This window comes from Gymnoscopelus microlampas (assembly GCF_963454915.1).
Source record: "Gymnoscopelus microlampas genome assembly, chromosome: 9".
Taxonomy (NCBI): Eukaryota; Metazoa; Chordata; class Actinopteri; order Myctophiformes; family Myctophidae; genus Gymnoscopelus; species Gymnoscopelus microlampas.
The window spans coordinates 26350545-26369289 of NC_139946.1; the positions used below are offsets into that span (position 1 = coordinate 26350545).

Consider the following 18745-nt stretch of genomic DNA (forward strand, 5'->3'; position numbering starts at 1 on the left):
TTTTGGTAATGTCATGCGAAACATGTTTTCATGGTGTTGATTAAGAAAGTTTTATTCTTTATTTGGTCATGTTAAATAATAACGGCTATTTCCATAAGCTGCTATTCACCATACATTAATATATTTAAAGCTGTAACTTTTTGTGTGTAAATACATTTTTATTCTTCTTTATCTTCCTGATCTTATATTGAGAAATGTACGCATATCCTGTTGTCTGTTTGGCCGCTACTAGTTCCTGGTTACTTCCTGAAGTTCAAAATTTCATATATCCTCTGAGCAAACAGGCACACTTTATTAGCTCAGTGGTAAAACTTTCAGTACTTGCGTGGGAGACCTGGGTACGACACAAAAGTTACATAGTGTACCTTTAATCTTTTAATCCTTTACAATATTTGGTCGCAGGATCCCTATTCACTTTCTTTCAGTCCTATCAAAGATGACAAAGTCACTTCACCTACATCAGATACTCTCCTGTTTAAACTGTCTACCATCAACTGTTGCGTTGCAAAATAATGACAGTAATACAGTATAATCAGACTACTTAAGTACTATCATTGTCTGAAGGAAGCCAAATTAAAATAGTTTTACTTTAACTGTATGTACCTATACACAGGATGAATAACCTTGAACCTTGAATTTAACACTGAAAAATAGCATAGGCCCTCAGCATTGTGCAAGATTTATTGTGCTTACTATGTACACATCATGACAATCAACATGACATCATGGTAGAAAAACGAATTTACAAGTAGTAGCAACATTGCAAAAGCTGCAAGCCATTCATTGTGCAATGCTCTGAACGGCCACAAGGGGCCACAAGCATTCTCCACCACCATGCTTTCCATGTCAGTGACATCATGATCAGTCTCACATGTTTATGGGTCAAGCTGCCAGGGATACAACAACAATATGAGTCACAGCAACAGGGATGAGACGGAGCAGCGCTGCACAGCCGAGTCACCCGGACCACACCTTCCTTGTATACTTGAGCCTAAGGTCAGCACTGCTCAAAACCCGCCATGAGAGACAGAGCCAACGACTCCACTGCGAATGACAAGACGACAAGAGAGAATATGGTTAACCAATTTCAACCTGGTGTCCCTATTTTGGGTATGTCATTAGAAGCTAACATTTTGAAATAGAGCTTAAAGCTGCAATACAATGTAATTTCAACAGGTACTCGGTGTCGCACTTACAGTGAGGGAACGAGCCACGGCACACCGCCTTGTTTAGGATGGTCACGAGGAACATGTGGCAATTTTTGAAGTCTGATTCCATCTTATCGATGGACTCGATCCTGGAATGGAAATGTCAAACAGAATTACATTAAAAGGATTGTTACAGCCTTTGGACCAGATGTATTACTGTCTTAAACTGGATCATTAAAAAGCAGGGATGCAACGACCGGAAATTATTTTAAACCGATGTTTAAAATAATGATTTTTGTTTGTATGTTTGTCGTGTTTTTGTTGTTATTCATTCCGCCTTTTGTGTCAGGGAAACACAATTAATCGTAATTATAAAAATGTACTTCAAAAATAATTCAGCCCTTCATCACACTATCTTTTAATAATCACAAATTCAATCATAAAGATTTATGAAACAACAGATTAACATCGGCCACTGGCATCAGTGAATGTCATCTAATTTGCAGATACACCGATGCCATGCCAGTCAACAAGGCGAGTATCTGCTGATACCGATGTTCGGCCAATAAATCAGTGCATCCCGATTGATCCATTAAAATCGGGAAAGTATCTGTGTCATTTTAGATTTTAGTCATATTTTATACTTTGGCTATTAAAAAATAGCAGATCTACAAGCTCATAGCGCGTCACTTCCTGCCGCGCTATGAGCTTGTAGATCTGCTATTTTTGAAAAGTCGTGAACATCTTTGAATATATATTTTTAAAACATTTTTAACTCAAATCTTTGCTTCTCGGGGTCCCTGGAACAAAACATTTTGAGATGGGTACGACCAAATGCATATAATTTTGGGGGTCCTTGACATAAAATATTTTTTGAACACCACTATAGCAATATACATTTTTCAGAAAACTGTTTTTTTTTAGAATCAGCCTCAGGTCTCATTTTTTAGGGCTTTTTTAAAAAGCAATATATGAGCCGGAGAGGCTCATATTTTCTCCTGGCAGTCTGTAAAGAGAAACAACGCACCTCCACGCTCCAAAGCCAGCTTGCCATCGGTCGGAGAAGATGAGGACTAGATTGAGAACCTTCATTATCGCCTCCTTCACAAAACTGACCTGGGGAACAGGTAGCAGAAGCAGGTAGCAGCAGCTCAGCGGATAATATAAATGAACTAAAATAAATAAAGAGTCTAAACTCATTGAAGCAGGTTCATATTTAGTCACACGACGGTGTTGAGTGTCGAAAATAGCCAACCTACAAGCTAATAACGCATCGTATCTTGTGAGCTTGTAGGTCTGCTATTTATCAGCGTGCAACACCACCGTGCAACACCACCGTGCAACACCGCCGTGCAACGGAGCACAAATTAGGCTGTACACTTTCACCTGCCGACAGCATGATGGAAAAATATGCGCAATTTTATCTGTAGTGTGTTTGCATTTAAAAACGAATCTCTCTCTTGAGAAACACTAGCACTATGGCTTTGCATGAAAATGTACAATACAAAGAAGCAAAAAGAAATAATGAGTCTTCTTCATTTCATATGCATGTGTGTAATCTAACCACTAGAGACATATTTTATACTTTGCTGTACGACGGTGTTGCGCAGAAATAGCCGGTGCTGAGCATGTGAGCTTGTAGATCGGCTACTTGTTTAAATACTTGGTGGTTAAGCTGTTCTCTGTAGGTGAAGGCCTACCTTCTCTCGCAGAAGGCAGCGGTCATGAATGGTCGACAGGTATCTGTAGTGGATCTTTATCAGCTGGTCCAGGTCCTTAGCTTCCTGGACTTGGTGCTGAAACTCTAAGCCTGTACTGTGAAGAATCTGCCACGGCAGTGTGGACACAGACCATGTGCAAAACATAAGATAACATTTGACTCACCTATTCACAGAAGATGATGAACATACTACCTATGGCTGCTGTACTATATACAGTAGCATGAAAAATGTTAGTGAGTAAAGTAAAAGGAAAAGAAAGTTACTTGTTAAATTAAGTATTAAATAGCTTTATGTTCCTATAGCAATCATTGAGTGTTTGTTCAGTAACAGGGGTCTCTCTGTCTCTCCAGCTCTTTAGTAAACACTAAACAGTAAATACATTATCAGGTCGGGACACCAATTGTTTGTAATCAGGAGAGAGAACTCATAAAGGATAGGCCTACAGAATAAACAAGTGAAATTGGAATCGATGAAACAGAAGAAAATGAGCAGACACAATTTGAAATCGAATACTGTAAAAAAACAAGAAAAAACATTTAAGATTTGAAAACGAAAGAAAGTCAAATCGTTTCATATTAACAATGACTTATGTCATGCTCACCCTGGTCATGATGTAGTTGTGCAGACTGTTGACAAAGTGCATCAGTTTGACCCGTAGAAGACACATCCTGTGGATCTGTTGTTTTATGGGTTCTTTGGGGGCCAACTCCTCAGGTGCATTTCCTTCCGATTTCTTTGTGGCCACGGTCAAATCTATGGGAGACGATCATTAATAAATCACAGTGTTTTAAATCAATTTAACAGAAACAGTACCAGGTTAAAGCTACATTGCGGTAAAACACGTGAAACACGTCAATGGCACTCAATGAGTTAAAATGAATTGAAGCTGATAAATGGGTTCTAGCTCTTGATTGGATTAAAGTGGTGACCCACCTGAAAATGAATTTTCTATTCCTAAAATATCACTAACAGCACCATTAAAATAATGTTTTATTTAGCCACGCTAAAAGGAAATAACTGCATGTCTACTCATCCGTCGGATCGACGGGAGACTCCACCACCACCAGCTTTATCACAGGTACTGTACCGCTGAATCGCAGGGTGTCCAGACTATATTTGGCCCATTTGATCTGTAACAGGAGGAGGAAGACTTGATTGTAGATCCTCTGACACTCTGAGCTGATTACAATGTCCACGGGCCAGGGTACCTGGTGGGCAAAAAGAAAAAGTAAAGTTAAATATTTTCTTTACTTGAGTATTTCCAGTTTTCAATACTTTATACTTCTACTACACTACATCTCAGAGGTATTGTACTTTTTACTCACCAACAATCATTTGAAAACAAGTTAGGGTTAGTTGCAGATGTAGATTCATGTTATTACAAAACGTACATTAACCACTTAAGCCCTATTTTTTTTGGCTATTCAAAAATAGCCGATCTACAAGCTCACAACACATCGCAACCCGTTGTGAACTTGTATGATGAGCTATTTGGTACTGTAAATATATTTTGATGCCAATACCTTTGAACTTTTACTCACGTACAAGGTTGAATACATGCCTTTTACATCTAACAGAGCATTTTTTTATATTGTGGTACTGCTACTTTTACTTAGGTAAGAAATATGAGTACTTCTTCCACCACTGGACACTGAAAAGTCTACACAAACACATTGATCTGGCTTACCTTGTAACTAAGAGTGAGCACATCTAGATTATTCACAGGCTGCTTTTTCCTGGCAGGATCAATAGTCTCCAAGAAGATTGATAACCTGTAAAAACAACAATCAATGACATTGTTTATAAGACGTTTTCTTTGTTTCTTTCATAGATCAAACCTTCCTGAAGCAATGGTTAAAACACATACAATATCACTACTAATTATTCTATTAACTACTTAAACCGTATATTCTTTGTTGTCAAATAGCAGAATGTTTTTCTATTATCGCCAAATGTTCGCCTATTACGACATGCCCAGAATTGGGATGCTAGGGTTCGTGTGGTTAAAAAGGAAAAAGCTGTAATAGTAACATGCATTACCGGCTACTGTCCTCTGGGCAGCGCTGTCCCACAGCCTCCTGCAGTTGGACATTTAGAACAGACAGTTGTTGCCAGCTCTCCTTCTCCAGCACCTTGTCGAAGATGGCCGTGTAGAAGTCGTACATGGTGTCTCCTGCCTCCAGGAGAAAATAGTTCCTCATGGCTTGGAGATATTCCAGCAGCCTGCATGGGGAAAACCAATGAACAGCGATTCCTATGTCAGGTCAACTGCAAAAAATAAAAAATCATACTGTTCCATGAGGCAAATCTTTACTGACGTTAGGGATGTAATAGGCTTACTTATAGTCTTTCTTCAGAGTCTTCATAAGGTTCCCGCAGCACTCGATGTATCTCCTCTGGATGTGTGGGTAGAGACAGGATCGCAGGGTCAGCTCAAACGTCTGGCAGGTCACCGACTGGGACGAGCGGTCCACGATGAAGTCCCCTCCAGAGAACCTCTCATGGAAGTCGCTCTGTTCCAGGTACAGCCTGAGATTGACAGACCAAATAATCATGAAGGTATTTCCGGGTAGATAACACTGGCAGTGTCGCATTGGAGCAGTATTATTCATTAACCTTATATCTGGAAGAACAGGACACTTATGATATTGTTATTGACTATTAGATTGGAAATATATTATTTTGTTCCAAAACTCCACACAGGTTGACAAACTAGACATAGCTAATGTTCTGGACGCCTTATATTGAGTTGATATCCATAGAAATTCTACCCAGAAATACCACCCTACACGTTCGTTTGCAAACATTCTGGTATACAGGGATGACAGACAGATTTACAACATGTCTGTGGAGTCAAAACATTAAAAAATATAAATATTTGGTCAAATAAATCAATTTTAATTACATTTTCTTTTGACTGTAAACAAATTTAAAACAAAAAAAAACAAAAACTTTTAGGACATTTAAATATTGCAATTGTCAAGGCTCAATTTGGCAACATATTTTTCTAAAATTGGATCTTTCAATGTGCTCTGTGTACAGTGTTCACCTGGCAAAGTTAATGGCCAGCAGTGGATCATGGATGTCATCCATTTGCAAATGCTGCACCACGATGGACTGCATCTTTATGAGGCTTCTCCTAGTGGCTTGTTGCTCAGTCACTGTGTCCGCGGGGGATTCCTCACCATGACAGAGGCGTGACTGCACTGATTCCAGGAACATTGTGTACAAGCTCTTTCTCTCTGCATCTGCAACATATGTAGCATACATGCATCCTTTACAAGTGCCAGCTGATTCCTTGAGGTATGTAAATTGTAATGCTACGTATGGCGTGAAACGGTTTAAAAATATCAGGTAACCATGTTGCCAGTAATGTTAGTTGGTAGTCCTAACACACAGAAATGTGTTAACAAAGCCCGATTTCCAATGGCTTCTTCCCATAGGGCTTTGATTCGTGTCCGGTTTCTATTGTGCCTGTTTAGCTCAGGCGGTAGAGCACTGGCAAGGTCCCGGGCACCGCCAACTCAGTGTAACTGATGGTAAGTGTTGCAGCGCTCCACCTCAACAATCCATCTCCCAGGGGTCTAGCCCATTGAAAACTGGATAGACACCATCGTTCTCGTCGATATTGACAATAAGCCACTCTGACCTACTTACTTAGGATTTTCGATTCATGGAGAATATAAGGTGGTTAACGTAGTCTAAAGTCTCGTACTACACACCAAGCTGATTTGCTCTTACTATTACAGACTATGTCAGGTTAGAGACATCAGTGTTGAAAAACTGTTCTGCGTCTGTGTGAGAAGAAATAAATCTACCATAATGGCCGAATACATGAATGAATACGATTATAACGGTTATACGCCTTATAAAAATGAGACTGGCTCTGAAATGAATGCAGCGCTTTGAGTTGTTGAATACATTCCTGTAGTTTATTTGTGCGCAACATTGCCATTAAACGTGACTGTGACTCTCTCTCTCTCTCTCTCTGTGTGTCTCTCTCTGTTTGTTTCTCTCTCTCTCTCTCTCACTCACTCACACACACACTTTAACAATTTATTTATGTCCAAATAAAGGGAGAGCATACAAGGAAACAAGTTCATTACACATATTACATTCATAAAATCATGGCATACTGCATGTCTTCATGATACAATAAGCATATCACTCAGTACTTGACTATGGGTATAAGTAACATCTTTGCCATATATGGATGGCCAATGACGCGTCGCTCCTATCCCCCCCCCCCTGGTTTCTTGTCTGTCTACCAAACTCTACACTGAAATAACGCATAACAAGAAGAAATTGTCTTAAGAAAAACTAATAATAAAAGATAGGTTGAATAGCCTGGCCATAATGGCAAGCGAAATCACTGGGAGCCAGGCACAGCTCTCTAACCTACAGTACAGTATAGCACTAACTAGTCCTACTGACCATCCTCTTAGGAAGGAATTTGAGCTTCTGCAATTAGGTTTTTGATAAAGGGAGCCTGGGGCCAAAACAAAGGGACTAAAGACTCCTTTGTCCCTACTGCTATTATGGTGTTGAAAAGAGATTAAATTGCTATTATCTCTAGTTAGATTAAGCTCCTTCTTGCCATGTTATCTTGCTTTTGTTTCTGTGTCCTATATTTTCTCGAGTTTCACATTTTATTCCATTGCATAAATTACATTACATTATATTAATTACATTAATATCTCAACCGTGAATTTTGAAACTGATATGTTCCTTTTTCCATGATATATTAATTGCATGGGGTTCAACAATCCAACAAATTGTGTGGATTTGTTGAGATTTAGAACAAAACATGTTACTATCATAAGCCTTTGTTTGCTACAGAGCTTTTTTTCTCAATTTATCCAAAACCCAAAGCAAACATTCCATTTGTCGCCAAGCAGCGAGATATATGCACCCTCCTGTTCCATACAGAAGAGCATACACTTTCCCAGTTTAAATTGTATGAGAAACAAAAAAACATGTCAGGTGAACACTAGTCTCTCAAGCCTGACTAATGCTACATAGTCTCTAACTACGCCTCCTGAAATCTGACGGAAACAGAAGCGGGAGGAGGCAGGGGCATCCGCTTTACTACCTTCTCATTTTGTTTACTGTTCAGGCGGGAACTCCGGGAAGTATTTGGAAATTGTGTGAGCCTTGAGTCTGCCTTGAGAGACCAATGCCGTCCTAAACTTTTTATGTCCTCACGAGTATAGTATAGTATAGTATCGTAATACAAATGTGTGTGTGGCGAACACTGACCTCTAGAGGAGCCTGTCTCCGACTGTTCGACGTCCTTGCGGTCCAGGTTCTTGAGCAGCTGCATGGACTTGCCGGCCATGATGATCTGCTTGAGGACAGGCTTGAGGAAGGACACCATGGTGAGCTGCTTCCTGCTGCCGCTGCTGCTGGAGCCCTGGTCGCCTCCGGAGCTGCCGCTGGCCGCGTCGTTCAGCTTGTCCTCGTTCTCCACCGTCTCCGACACGCTGTACAGCGTGTAGGTGGCATACCAGAAGTCCCGGTGGTTCACCGCCACGTCTTTGTTCCTGAGGCAGCCAAAGATCAAGTTTAATAAGTATTGAGGGTTAAGCGGTTAAATAAAATGAAATATACATTAACACGAATCCAACATATTAGTAGAAAGGATTATGTGTAAATAAACTAACAAAAAACTATTTACACAACAATGATGATAGTCTCTCTCAGCTAAGGGGGGTCCTTGGCCTGAAAAACGTTGAAGACTACCTGCTCTAGGTTTTGTCTTCAACCATATGAACCCTAGCGTCCCTATTCTGGGCAGGCACAAATAGACACAAATATGGGAAAGTAGAAGAACATTTGGGAAAACAAGGCAAACATTTGGCAAACATGTTTATTGATAAATACTCCGTTCACTGTACCTCTGAATGATAAACTCTTTGGCAGGGTCAAATAGGTGACCATGGACGATCCATTCGTCCACAATCTCCAGGTACGGTCGGACTGTCTCTGTCCATAAAGAAAACAACAAAGCCACCTAAAAAAGAGAGATGCAGTCAGAATTCATTGTGTAAGGAATCAGATCTTCCCTGTGAAGATCTGTGAATCTAGGGCTGGGCGATATGACTTCAAATCAATATCACCATTATTTCAAACCTTTGCCTCGGATATATAAGAAAAGAATATCAATCGTCTCTTGTCGGGTGGAAACAGACAGCGACAAAACTGTTACTTTTCAGGATTCAAATTCAAAAATAGCAAGGGTAGCAGATCAACAAGCTAAAAACGTGTCACTTTGCGTCGCGTTTCGAGCTTGCAGATCTGCTACTTTTGATGCTTTCATGTGATGCTGTAGTATGATCAAGTAGGGCGTCAATTTACAAAAAAAGTTAGAATATGGAGATAGGAGGCTTCTGCTCGACAATGGCGATTTACTGTATATATACACAGTATAAAAAGAAATTGCTTCTCGATTACAATATGATGATCCATGAACTCACAGACTGCTCCGACGCCTCTCCAACACTATCATACTCAATGATGGCCTTATAGAGGGTGTTGAGCAGGTGGGAGGCCCGCACGACGTTGGGGGTCTCGGGGGGGACCTCAGCGACCCCCGTGCAGAACACTTTGTGCAGCACTTTGATCTGTGCCAGGTGAGGGCTGAGGCGCTCCAGAACGGCAGACAGTGTTACCGTCTCATCTACGGAAGAGGTCAGATCAGAAACTATAAATACATTGCAATGTATCACAATGTACCACATACAAATCGATAGCTGGGTTTTCTGTCCCATTTTTCAGCAAATCATTTAAATTATGGCTATCATGTAAAAAAAAAAAAAAAGAAGAAAATGTCCTCAGTATTTAGAACAAGATGGAAAGGATTTCTTACTGATGAAAATAATTATGTGATAAGGAACAGTGGAAACACATTTCTTGAATAAATAATCAAGTAGCAATGTTTTCCACACTGATCTTGTAATATAGTAATATTATTGAATTATGAATTACTAGTTTATTTTATTTCTTTGTCTGGCTAGTCTTTAACTTAAGTCTATAAATATTAACATTTTTATTGATTTACTTTTACATTTCAAATGTTGACTAAAGATTCTCTTGACAGCTGGTCCAGAAACATAGCAAAATGACACCTTGCCTTTACATATGAGTTCTCTCTCTATTGTGGTCAGCTCCTCTTTGAAGCTGGCAAAGTATTTATAGAGCGCCCACACGAAGGCCTGGTAGGTCCTGAAGGGAGGCTCTGAACCCTTCTTGGAGGTGGAAGCGGAGCCCGGAGGACACGGCTCACAGCTGTACCCAGTCACCTCATCTATGAACCTCTGCAGCCGGAACACGGCCTGGCCGTACACAGCTATATGCTCCAGCACAGAGTGCAGACAGCTCTGCAGCACACAGAGAGACATAGTCTGGTCAGACATAGTCATCTTCTAAAGCAGTGGTTCTCAACCAGTGGTCCGGGGACCACCAGTGGTCCTTGAGGGGGTTCCAGGTGGTCCCCAGCTAAATGGAGAGTTGGTAACCAAATGGACCCTTATTAGGTTTTTAACTCTTGAGAGCGTAAAATGAAACCAAATGGACCCGTAAAGGTCCATTTGGTTTCATTTTACGCTCTCAAGAGTTAAATTATTGTTTAACATCTGAATTACTTCATTTACAAGAAGTCTACACAATGAGAGAATGTAAAAGAATTGTTATTTGTAACAATGTTTGCCTGTTATCTCTCCTATGGCACCACATCAATACAGCATGGATTGGGGACAAAAAGGGTCCGAGAGGCTTCATCAAATGGTGGTCCGTGGCTCAAATGCCGAATAATAATGGATCTTGATATGAAAAGGGTTGAAAACCACTGTTCTAAAGCTGGATTCATACTTTGTTGCACGAGGGCGTCGCGCGTCGGAAATGTATTTTCGGTGCACGACACCGCTGTGCGACGGAGCATAAATTAGGCGTATGTTATTTACAAACTTTTACATTTCAAGGATCCCCAGTCTAATGAATATAAGCCCACAGACATTTTTTATCTCTGTAAAATCCTCAGTGTTCATTTTGTTTGAGAGTGTACAAATGTGACCAAATGGATCCGAAAGAGCCATTTGATTCCATTTGTAGATATTTTCTTTATAACTATTGATCATTTAGGTGGGGACCACTGGAACCCCCTCAAGGAAGGACCCATGGGGGTCCCTGGATCTGACCCCACATTGAGAACCAGTGTTCTAACAGATGAATGGATTAGACACTTTCAACCTGGAATCCCTATTTGAGCATGTCACTATTGTCAACTATTAATATTTTCAACTTTTCTTAAGAATGTTCTAAAATAGCAAAAGCTTACAAGGTGTCTCACTGCGGCGCGTTGTGAGCTTGTAGATCGTCTATTTTCTGACGACACTATCGTGCGACTATGTATAAAATGGGGCTTAAGTGGTTAGAACTGCAATCCATATGTCATACCCGGGATTCGAACATGGGTATCCCGTGCAAGCGGGTTCAAATGTCTACTGTCGAGCTAATACAGAAAGCCCACTTGGACAGAGGATATACGCATTTTGTTTTGAGCTTCATGCAATAACACTTGACAACCAGTAGGTGTCCTACCCAACCACAGGATATACATTTCTCAATAGAAGTGCATGTAGACCAACTACAACCACTGCAGTTGTGTTAGTTATCATACAGATTGGTTAAAATCATGTTTTAATCACTACAAGAAGCTATAGATTGCAGGATTAACATGGTTACTACATCATGACAAAAGTTAACGATGACTTGATACTTACACTCGTCAGATGAGTTACCACCACATTGTTCCTGACTGACACTTGTCCGTCGTGATGCTGAAATATGAAGTGTTTCTTCACGCCAGAGAGAAGCCTGCAATCAATGCATATTTACACATAAATTACCAACAATTTCTTGTTGTCGAGTTACAAAAAGAGGTTGAATTGCTTAAGCATTTCGGCCAAGAGCCTTCATCACCTTGTACGAAACACGCAAGCGTTGAAGTTTATTGGTGTGTGCCAAATAAAATAAGGAAATGTGAGTATTTTGTCCTCTATTGACTTGAAGTTTGGGATGTGCTACCTTTTGAATATTTTACAAATTTCTAGTTGTTGTTGTCTTTTACACATAGTCAGGAATGGGATAGACACAAACTGCATCATCCTACTTATATCAGGACCACGGATACACAGATTCTGTATACAAACAACTCCAAATCATTATTTCTTAAGAGACAGTGAAGGACAATGTTCCTTTGATCATTATGCACATTTCTACGATCACTTGCTAGTACATCACCCCCTCTTACCACAGTGTCTCTCTAATCACTTGGGTCTCCGTGACAAAGGCCTTTTCTTCTGGCAAATACAATGGGTCAGTGTTGTACAAGTGTTGGTCCCTGAGGAAAAACAGAAAGGAAAGAAATCAAGGCGATAGAAAAGTTCCCCCATTCAGCGATGGCATTTCAACCGATTCCATTCAAAGATCATAGTGCGTCACGCCGTTTTACATTTGTTTTAAATACTTGGATGTCGTCCAAGTGTTCCTATTAATTCTGGGGTGAACGTTTGGTGAAGGTCAGCGTGTAGACCTGCTATTTTTCTAGATATTTAGTGTGGAGGGAAAAAAGGAGGGGGCCTAGTACAGACCCTTAAGACTCCGGTCAACTAAGTGGTTTAAGACAGCCAGTGGTTCTCAACCTTTTCATGTCAAGGACTCCCACATTGTATTTTGCCGCAGACCCCCATCGGAAAATATTTTTGCGATACAAGATTTGTGTTGTTAAAATGTTTAAGAAATATTCAATTTTTTTCACATTTCTATAAGATGTTTTGAGACATCTTAGCTCTATTTTCCAATAGCGGATGTTTAAAATAGGGTTCAAGTGGTTAAACAGATTTTGATGCTGTATTAACCCATTTTTCTGGGACACCCTTGAAACCCATCAAGGACCCCTGGGGGTCCCCAGACCCCACTTTGAGAACCACTCTGATGACGGAAGGTACTTGGAAGGTTTACCAAACGTTGAGCAAATTGGAGTGTAGATGGAGACTGTGGGGGAAGCGGGGAGAATGAGCCACCCAGTATGGCGTCACCACGTGCTGTTCAAGCCAGGCCCGGGCATCTGGTTCACCCACTGCAAGCACAACAACCACTGGAATTATTGACACGCTCCCAAAAACCAGCTTCAGTGCCGACACACACACACAGACACACACACAACCACCAAAACACAGAACAGAAAGACACACCCCTCTCTCCTGTATCATTGTTAGAGGCAGTGGTGGATAGTATGTACAATTACTTCAATATTTTTGTTTGAGAATCTGTACTTTACTTGCATACTTGTTCTTTTGGATACTTCCACTTTCACTCCAATACATTACAAAGACATACAGTATATTGTACTTTTGACTCCACTACTAGGAAGGGGGAAAGTATTGAATTAACCACTTAAGCCCCATTTCAAATATAGTGAAAATAGCATATCTAAAAGCTCACAAGCTTGTAGATCTGCCATTTTTTGAGAATATCAATTTTTGATCAATATAAAAATTACAGTACAGCAATGCATTGCTATTAAAAAGAAAATGCACTTTCTAATTTGTACTTAAAGCAGGTACTTTTGAGTACAAATTTGACTGGGCAACTTTTACTTGTAGTTATACAGTATACATTTTGACCAGGAGTATCTATAGACTCAAATACTGTGTCGACCACTGGCTCTGGTCAGCACCTGTCCAGGTGACTGGGACGGTCTTGTTGGTGTTGTCCTGGTCCTCCAAAGGCGTCCTGTCCACTTGGATGCCAGAATCCTCCCTGCTGATTGGCTGCTGACTGTCTTCGTCCTCGCTCTCCTCCTCTGACCACTCCTAAAGAGACGTAAAGACACCGGTTCTCAACGTCAGGTCCGGGGACCACCAGGGGGTCCAACTGGACCCTTGCAGGTCTGCAACTCTGAGTGTGTACAGATTTCTGCACTCTAAGAGTTGAAGCTGTACTATGTAACATAACATATTCTAAAGAATTATCCAGTTATTTATATAAAGTATTACAACTATGAAAATTATAATACACTATGATCCAGGTGAACGAAAGTCTGAGTGACCAGCAAATATGATTGTTTATGATACTTGACCGTATAAGTCATTATAAAAGGCTTTACAATGTGTTGATGATTGCATTATGAGAACTTACTGTACAAGCACTTATAACTGGAATCATACTATGTTATAAGCAGATTATAATGCATTTATACTTGAATTGATACAAAATGCTTTATAATGTTGTTATGATAATTGTTCTAAAACATTATGAGTACTTTAACTGTAATGATACAGTATTATAAGCAGATGATAATGCATTACAGGTAGGTTTATAATGAATTATTAATGGTAACACTTCATAGAAAGTGCTGGTGGACTGGCTTTTTTTCAGGGAGTGCAGCGCTGAACACCATCTAGCCTTTGACATCAAAAAGCTCAACACTGTAGCATAATTAGGAATAGGATTTTACTCACAGGGGTGTCTGGATACGGTCCGATATCATCATCCTCGCCCTCCATCAAATACTTAGCCCAGTCAAAGTTATCTTCTCTTTCTGCACAGGCAAACGTTTAGATGACTGTGGTTAAATGAAAGAACTTGACATTGTTGTTCCAGGGTGGATGAACCATTGGTCTAGTTACAGTGGTTCTCAAACTTTTTTATGTCAACCCAAATTGATAAGGGTTTGTGCCAGGGACCCCCATGCAAGATTTGTGTTGTTTTAAAATGTTCACAATTATACACAACACTTAAAAATGGCCAAAAATTAATAGCATACAAGCTCACAAGAAGAGTTGTGAGCTTGTTCATCAGATATTTCTTAATATCCAAAGTATAAAATAGGTTAACGGACAAGTGGTTAATTTCATGACAATTTGGCTGTGGACTCCACTGGAACATCCTCAAGGACCCCACTTTGAGAACCACTTGTCTGGTAGACTCACTATAACTGTTACTACATCACTATATCACTATAACTTTGTTACTGACATCACTATATCCCCGTTACTATATCACTATAACTTTGCTACTGACATCACTATATCACTGTTACTATATCACTATAACTTTGTTACTGACATCACTATCACTGATACTATATCACTATAACTTTGTTACTGACATCACTATCACTATAACTTTGTTACTGACATCACTATATAACTGTTACTATATCACTATAACTTTGTTACTGACATCACTATCACTGTTACTATATCACTATAACTTTGTTACTGACATCACTATCACTGATACTATATCACTATAACTTTGCTACTGACATCACTATATCACTGTTACTATATCACTATAACTTTGTTACTGACATCACTATCACTGTTACTATATCACTATAGCTTTGTGACTGACATCACTATATCACTATAACTTTGTTACTGACATCACTATATCACCGTTACTATATCACTATAGCTTTGTGACTGACATCACTATAACTTTGTTACTGACATCACTATATCACTGTTACTATATCACTATCTCACTATCACTATGGGTGCGTTCGGAAATACAGCACTGAGCGCACTGGCCAATACAAACTAATAGGCGAGTGCGCTCCGGTTCGCAATTTCCGAATGCACCCTATATCACTATAACTTTGTTACTGAGTGTACAGCACTTTGGTTCAATGTGCTCTATAAATAAAGTGGATTGGATTGGATCACTCACCGGCCTCCTTTAGCCTGGGTCTCTCTGTGAAGGTGGTGTTTGAGGGCGACTCAGATAAGAGCAGCAACAGTGACAGTATACTGTGATGTACATCCGTCTGAAAAAAAGATACAAAAATACTAAAAAAGCAGACAGAGATGCAGAGTGCATAATATTAGCATAGATAGCTATTGTTTATTATTTGCACATTTTAGCTGATGCTCTTTTCCAGAGCAACTTGAATGAATCATTCAATGAAGAGTGCATAATATTAGCATAATATGCTAGCTATTAGTTTTATTGTTTATTATTTGTGAATTTTAGCTGATGCTCTTTCCCAGAGCAACTTACAATGAATGCATCATTCAATAGTGGAGTATATGGGGAAACGTGACACCATGTTTAGAACAGTATATGAAATACTTCCCTGTCCCTAGAATGAATGTATTAGTGCCATGTCATAGTTGCATACATTCTATATAAATTGCCATCCAGTACCTTATCTCCATCTGTATTAGGTAGAGGTGAGTTCAGGAACTCTTCAGTCAGTCTCATCCAGCTCTCAGCTTTATTTAGATCGGAGTGAACCATTAGCTTTTCATGTATCCTATAGGGATGTAGCAAATCAGAATGAGGGCAGCACAGTATTGAACAAATGCTATTGTGCAAACTGCAGTTGAACTGTGATATAATAAAGATTGATGCTGGCTGCTGCTTAATGTTTGGTCTTTTTTAGTCAAAGTTCTGTTTCCCCGATGTCAAATCTGATTTGTAATAACAGTAACAAAGTACACTTTCTTGAGTACCGTACTTGAGTATATTCTTTCGTATGGGATGTGATGCGATGTAGATTTGATCTGTATTTAACTTAAGTATTAAGTATTTTTGGATGCTTTAGCTTATGACTTTCACTCTACCACATTTCAAAGACAAATATGTTGTACTTTTGACTCCACTACATTTCTAGGAAAGGAAAAAACACATTATGAATTAACCACTTAAGACGTATTTCAAATATAGTGATTACAGCAGATCTACAAGGTCACACAAGCTTTGTAGGTCTACTATTTTCACTATTCTTATTATACATAAAATGTACTATGTAATTTGTACTTTTGGATACTTACGTATTTTTGAAGCATTAACTTTTGCAAAGTACTTTTTTTTGTTTGTTTCTACTTTCATTTGTAGTTGAGTAATATTTGACCAGGCCTATACACTTTGACTCAAGTACTGGAGTTAATTACTTTGTTGTCACCGATGCATTGTTGAAATGGGAGGGAATGCAGCTCTTTTGCAATTTTCACACCTCGTCCGGTGTGAATGCAAGAGAGCATTTACACCGGAGGAGGTGTAAAAAAAAAAAGCATTTATATGTATGTATGAGGAAGGATGTCATGCAAAGCAAACAGATTCAACAACTCACCCACTAATGCTGCGTTGAACCTTATGACTGTCCACATCCAGGAAATGATGGAACCTGACAACAACACAATAATATAAACATGTGAAGTAAGTAAGTACATTTACTCAAGTACTGTACTTAAGTACACTTTTGAGGATGTTTTACTTTACTGGAGTGTTTCCAATTTTCAATGCTTTTATTTCTACTCCACTACATCTCAGAGGAAAATATTGTACTTTTACTCCACTACAATTATTTGAAAACTTTCGTTATTAGTTACTTTGCAGATATAAATTATTATATTATAAAACATACATTAACCACTTTAGCTTTTACTTTTGGTACTTTAAGTACATTTGATGCCAATACTTTTGTACTTTTACTCAAGTAACATTTTGAACACATGCCTTTTACCTGTAACGGAGTACTTTAATATTGTGGTATTGCTACTTTTACTTTAAGTAAAATCTGAGTACTTCATCCACCACTGCTCACCCAAGCCCACCCTGTGTGTAGGTCTAATAAATCACTGATTCTCAAAGTGGGGTCCGAGGACTCCCAGGCCCAGGGGTCCTTGTGGGGGTTCCAGGAGGTCCCCAGCAAAATGTGTTAATGTAACATCACACTCATTTTAACCACTTTAACCTTTTATACTTTGGGCTATTCAAAAATAGCAGATATACAAGCTCATCACGGCGCTATGAGCTTGTATATCTGCTATTTTTGAAAACCATTGAATATATATATTCTTTTAAGCGGTGTAACTCAAATCTTTGCTTGTGGGGGTCCCTGGAACAAAATGTTTTGAGATGGGGGTCCGCAGCCAAATACATGTCATTTTGGGGGTCCTTCATAAAAAAGTTTGAGAACCACTGTAATACATTACCTGAAATTGGACGATGCATATTTCATCGCCGCTTGGAAGTTGGCCTCCTCTTCATCTTCCACCCCAGAGATGCATTTGACCAGTTTTTTAACCTCTTTCTCCGTCTCCTTTTCAAATTTGGTCCAGTGTGACTGTGCCATGTTGTTGTTAGCTGACTTAGCTTTAGCTTCACCAGCTGCAAGCTAGCCTAATACTGAGTATTACAATATTTATGTTGAGGAATATTATAACCACCGCGTCGGTAAACCACAGACAAGACAATGATGCGTTATTATGTAAGGTCAGCATCTGCAATTCTGCATCCATTCTGCAGATCAGAGATTTGATGATCACAACTGTCAAGCGCGGGTCAGTGTTGCCAGATTCTGCGAGAGAAGTAAGCAAGCAGGTCTATGAAAACAAGCCCATAATAAGCGACTAGGCTTCGTCTAGTCACAGTCTACGCAGATCTCAGCTCACTTGTGAGCTTGTAGATTTTTCAACAAGAACAAAAAAGAGAAAACAAATATTGAGGGGAAACAAATTGAAACATTTTAACAACACAAATCTTGTTTGGGGTCAAAATATTTTCAGAAGGTTGGGTCTACAACTATATATATCAATTTGAGGGTCCTTGACATAAATATGTTTAAGAACCACTGGTTTAAACAACATTATGAAACAAGCCCAAATACGCAACTACACTTTAGAAGCATATTTACAGAAAAACAAGCCCACCATCGCTTATAATAAGCGGACATGGCAACACTGGCACGGTTGTAGCGTTCCAAACAAAAAAAGAACAGATCTACAAGCTAACAACGCGTCTTATCGCGCGCGTTGTTGTGTAGATCTGTTGATTTTGGACAGCGGCAAGCAAAGCAAAACG

General features: G+C 39.5%; 1 protein-coding gene across 3 annotated transcripts; it reads right to left on the reverse strand.

The window, feature by feature from the left end:
* Positions 1-352: 352 nt before the first annotated feature.
* Positions 353-18534, reverse strand: tubgcp5 (tubulin gamma complex component 5). 3 transcript variants are annotated; one of them, XR_014601484.1, is made up of 23 exons: positions 17878-18534; positions 17013-17066; positions 16085-16193; positions 15608-15704; positions 14392-14471; positions 13608-13743; positions 12890-13007; positions 12180-12269; positions 11650-11743; positions 10002-10248; positions 9346-9548; positions 8767-8882; positions 8129-8412; positions 5919-6117; positions 5210-5398; positions 4910-5092; positions 4557-4641; positions 3957-4077; positions 3471-3622; positions 2849-2974; positions 2176-2259; positions 1197-1297; positions 353-1044 (listed from the first exon to the last, which is right to left on the reverse strand). XR_014601484.1 is itself a non-coding variant. In XM_084067056.1 (23 exons), exons 1-23 carry the CDS (start codon positions 18015-18017, stop codon positions 998-1000), a joined length of 3060 nt encoding a protein of 1019 aa, XP_083923182.1. In that variant the 5' UTR covers positions 18018-18533; the 3' UTR covers positions 353-997. The 3 variants fall into 3 exon arrangements, 2 of the variants coding, with proteins under 2 accessions (XP_083923182.1, XP_083923183.1); XM_084067056.1 differs by having other exon boundaries at positions 2176-2264; positions 9346-9543; positions 9997-10248; positions 17878-18533; XM_084067057.1 differs by having other exon boundaries at positions 2176-2264; positions 17878-18532.
* Positions 18535-18745: the final 211 nt, after the last annotated feature.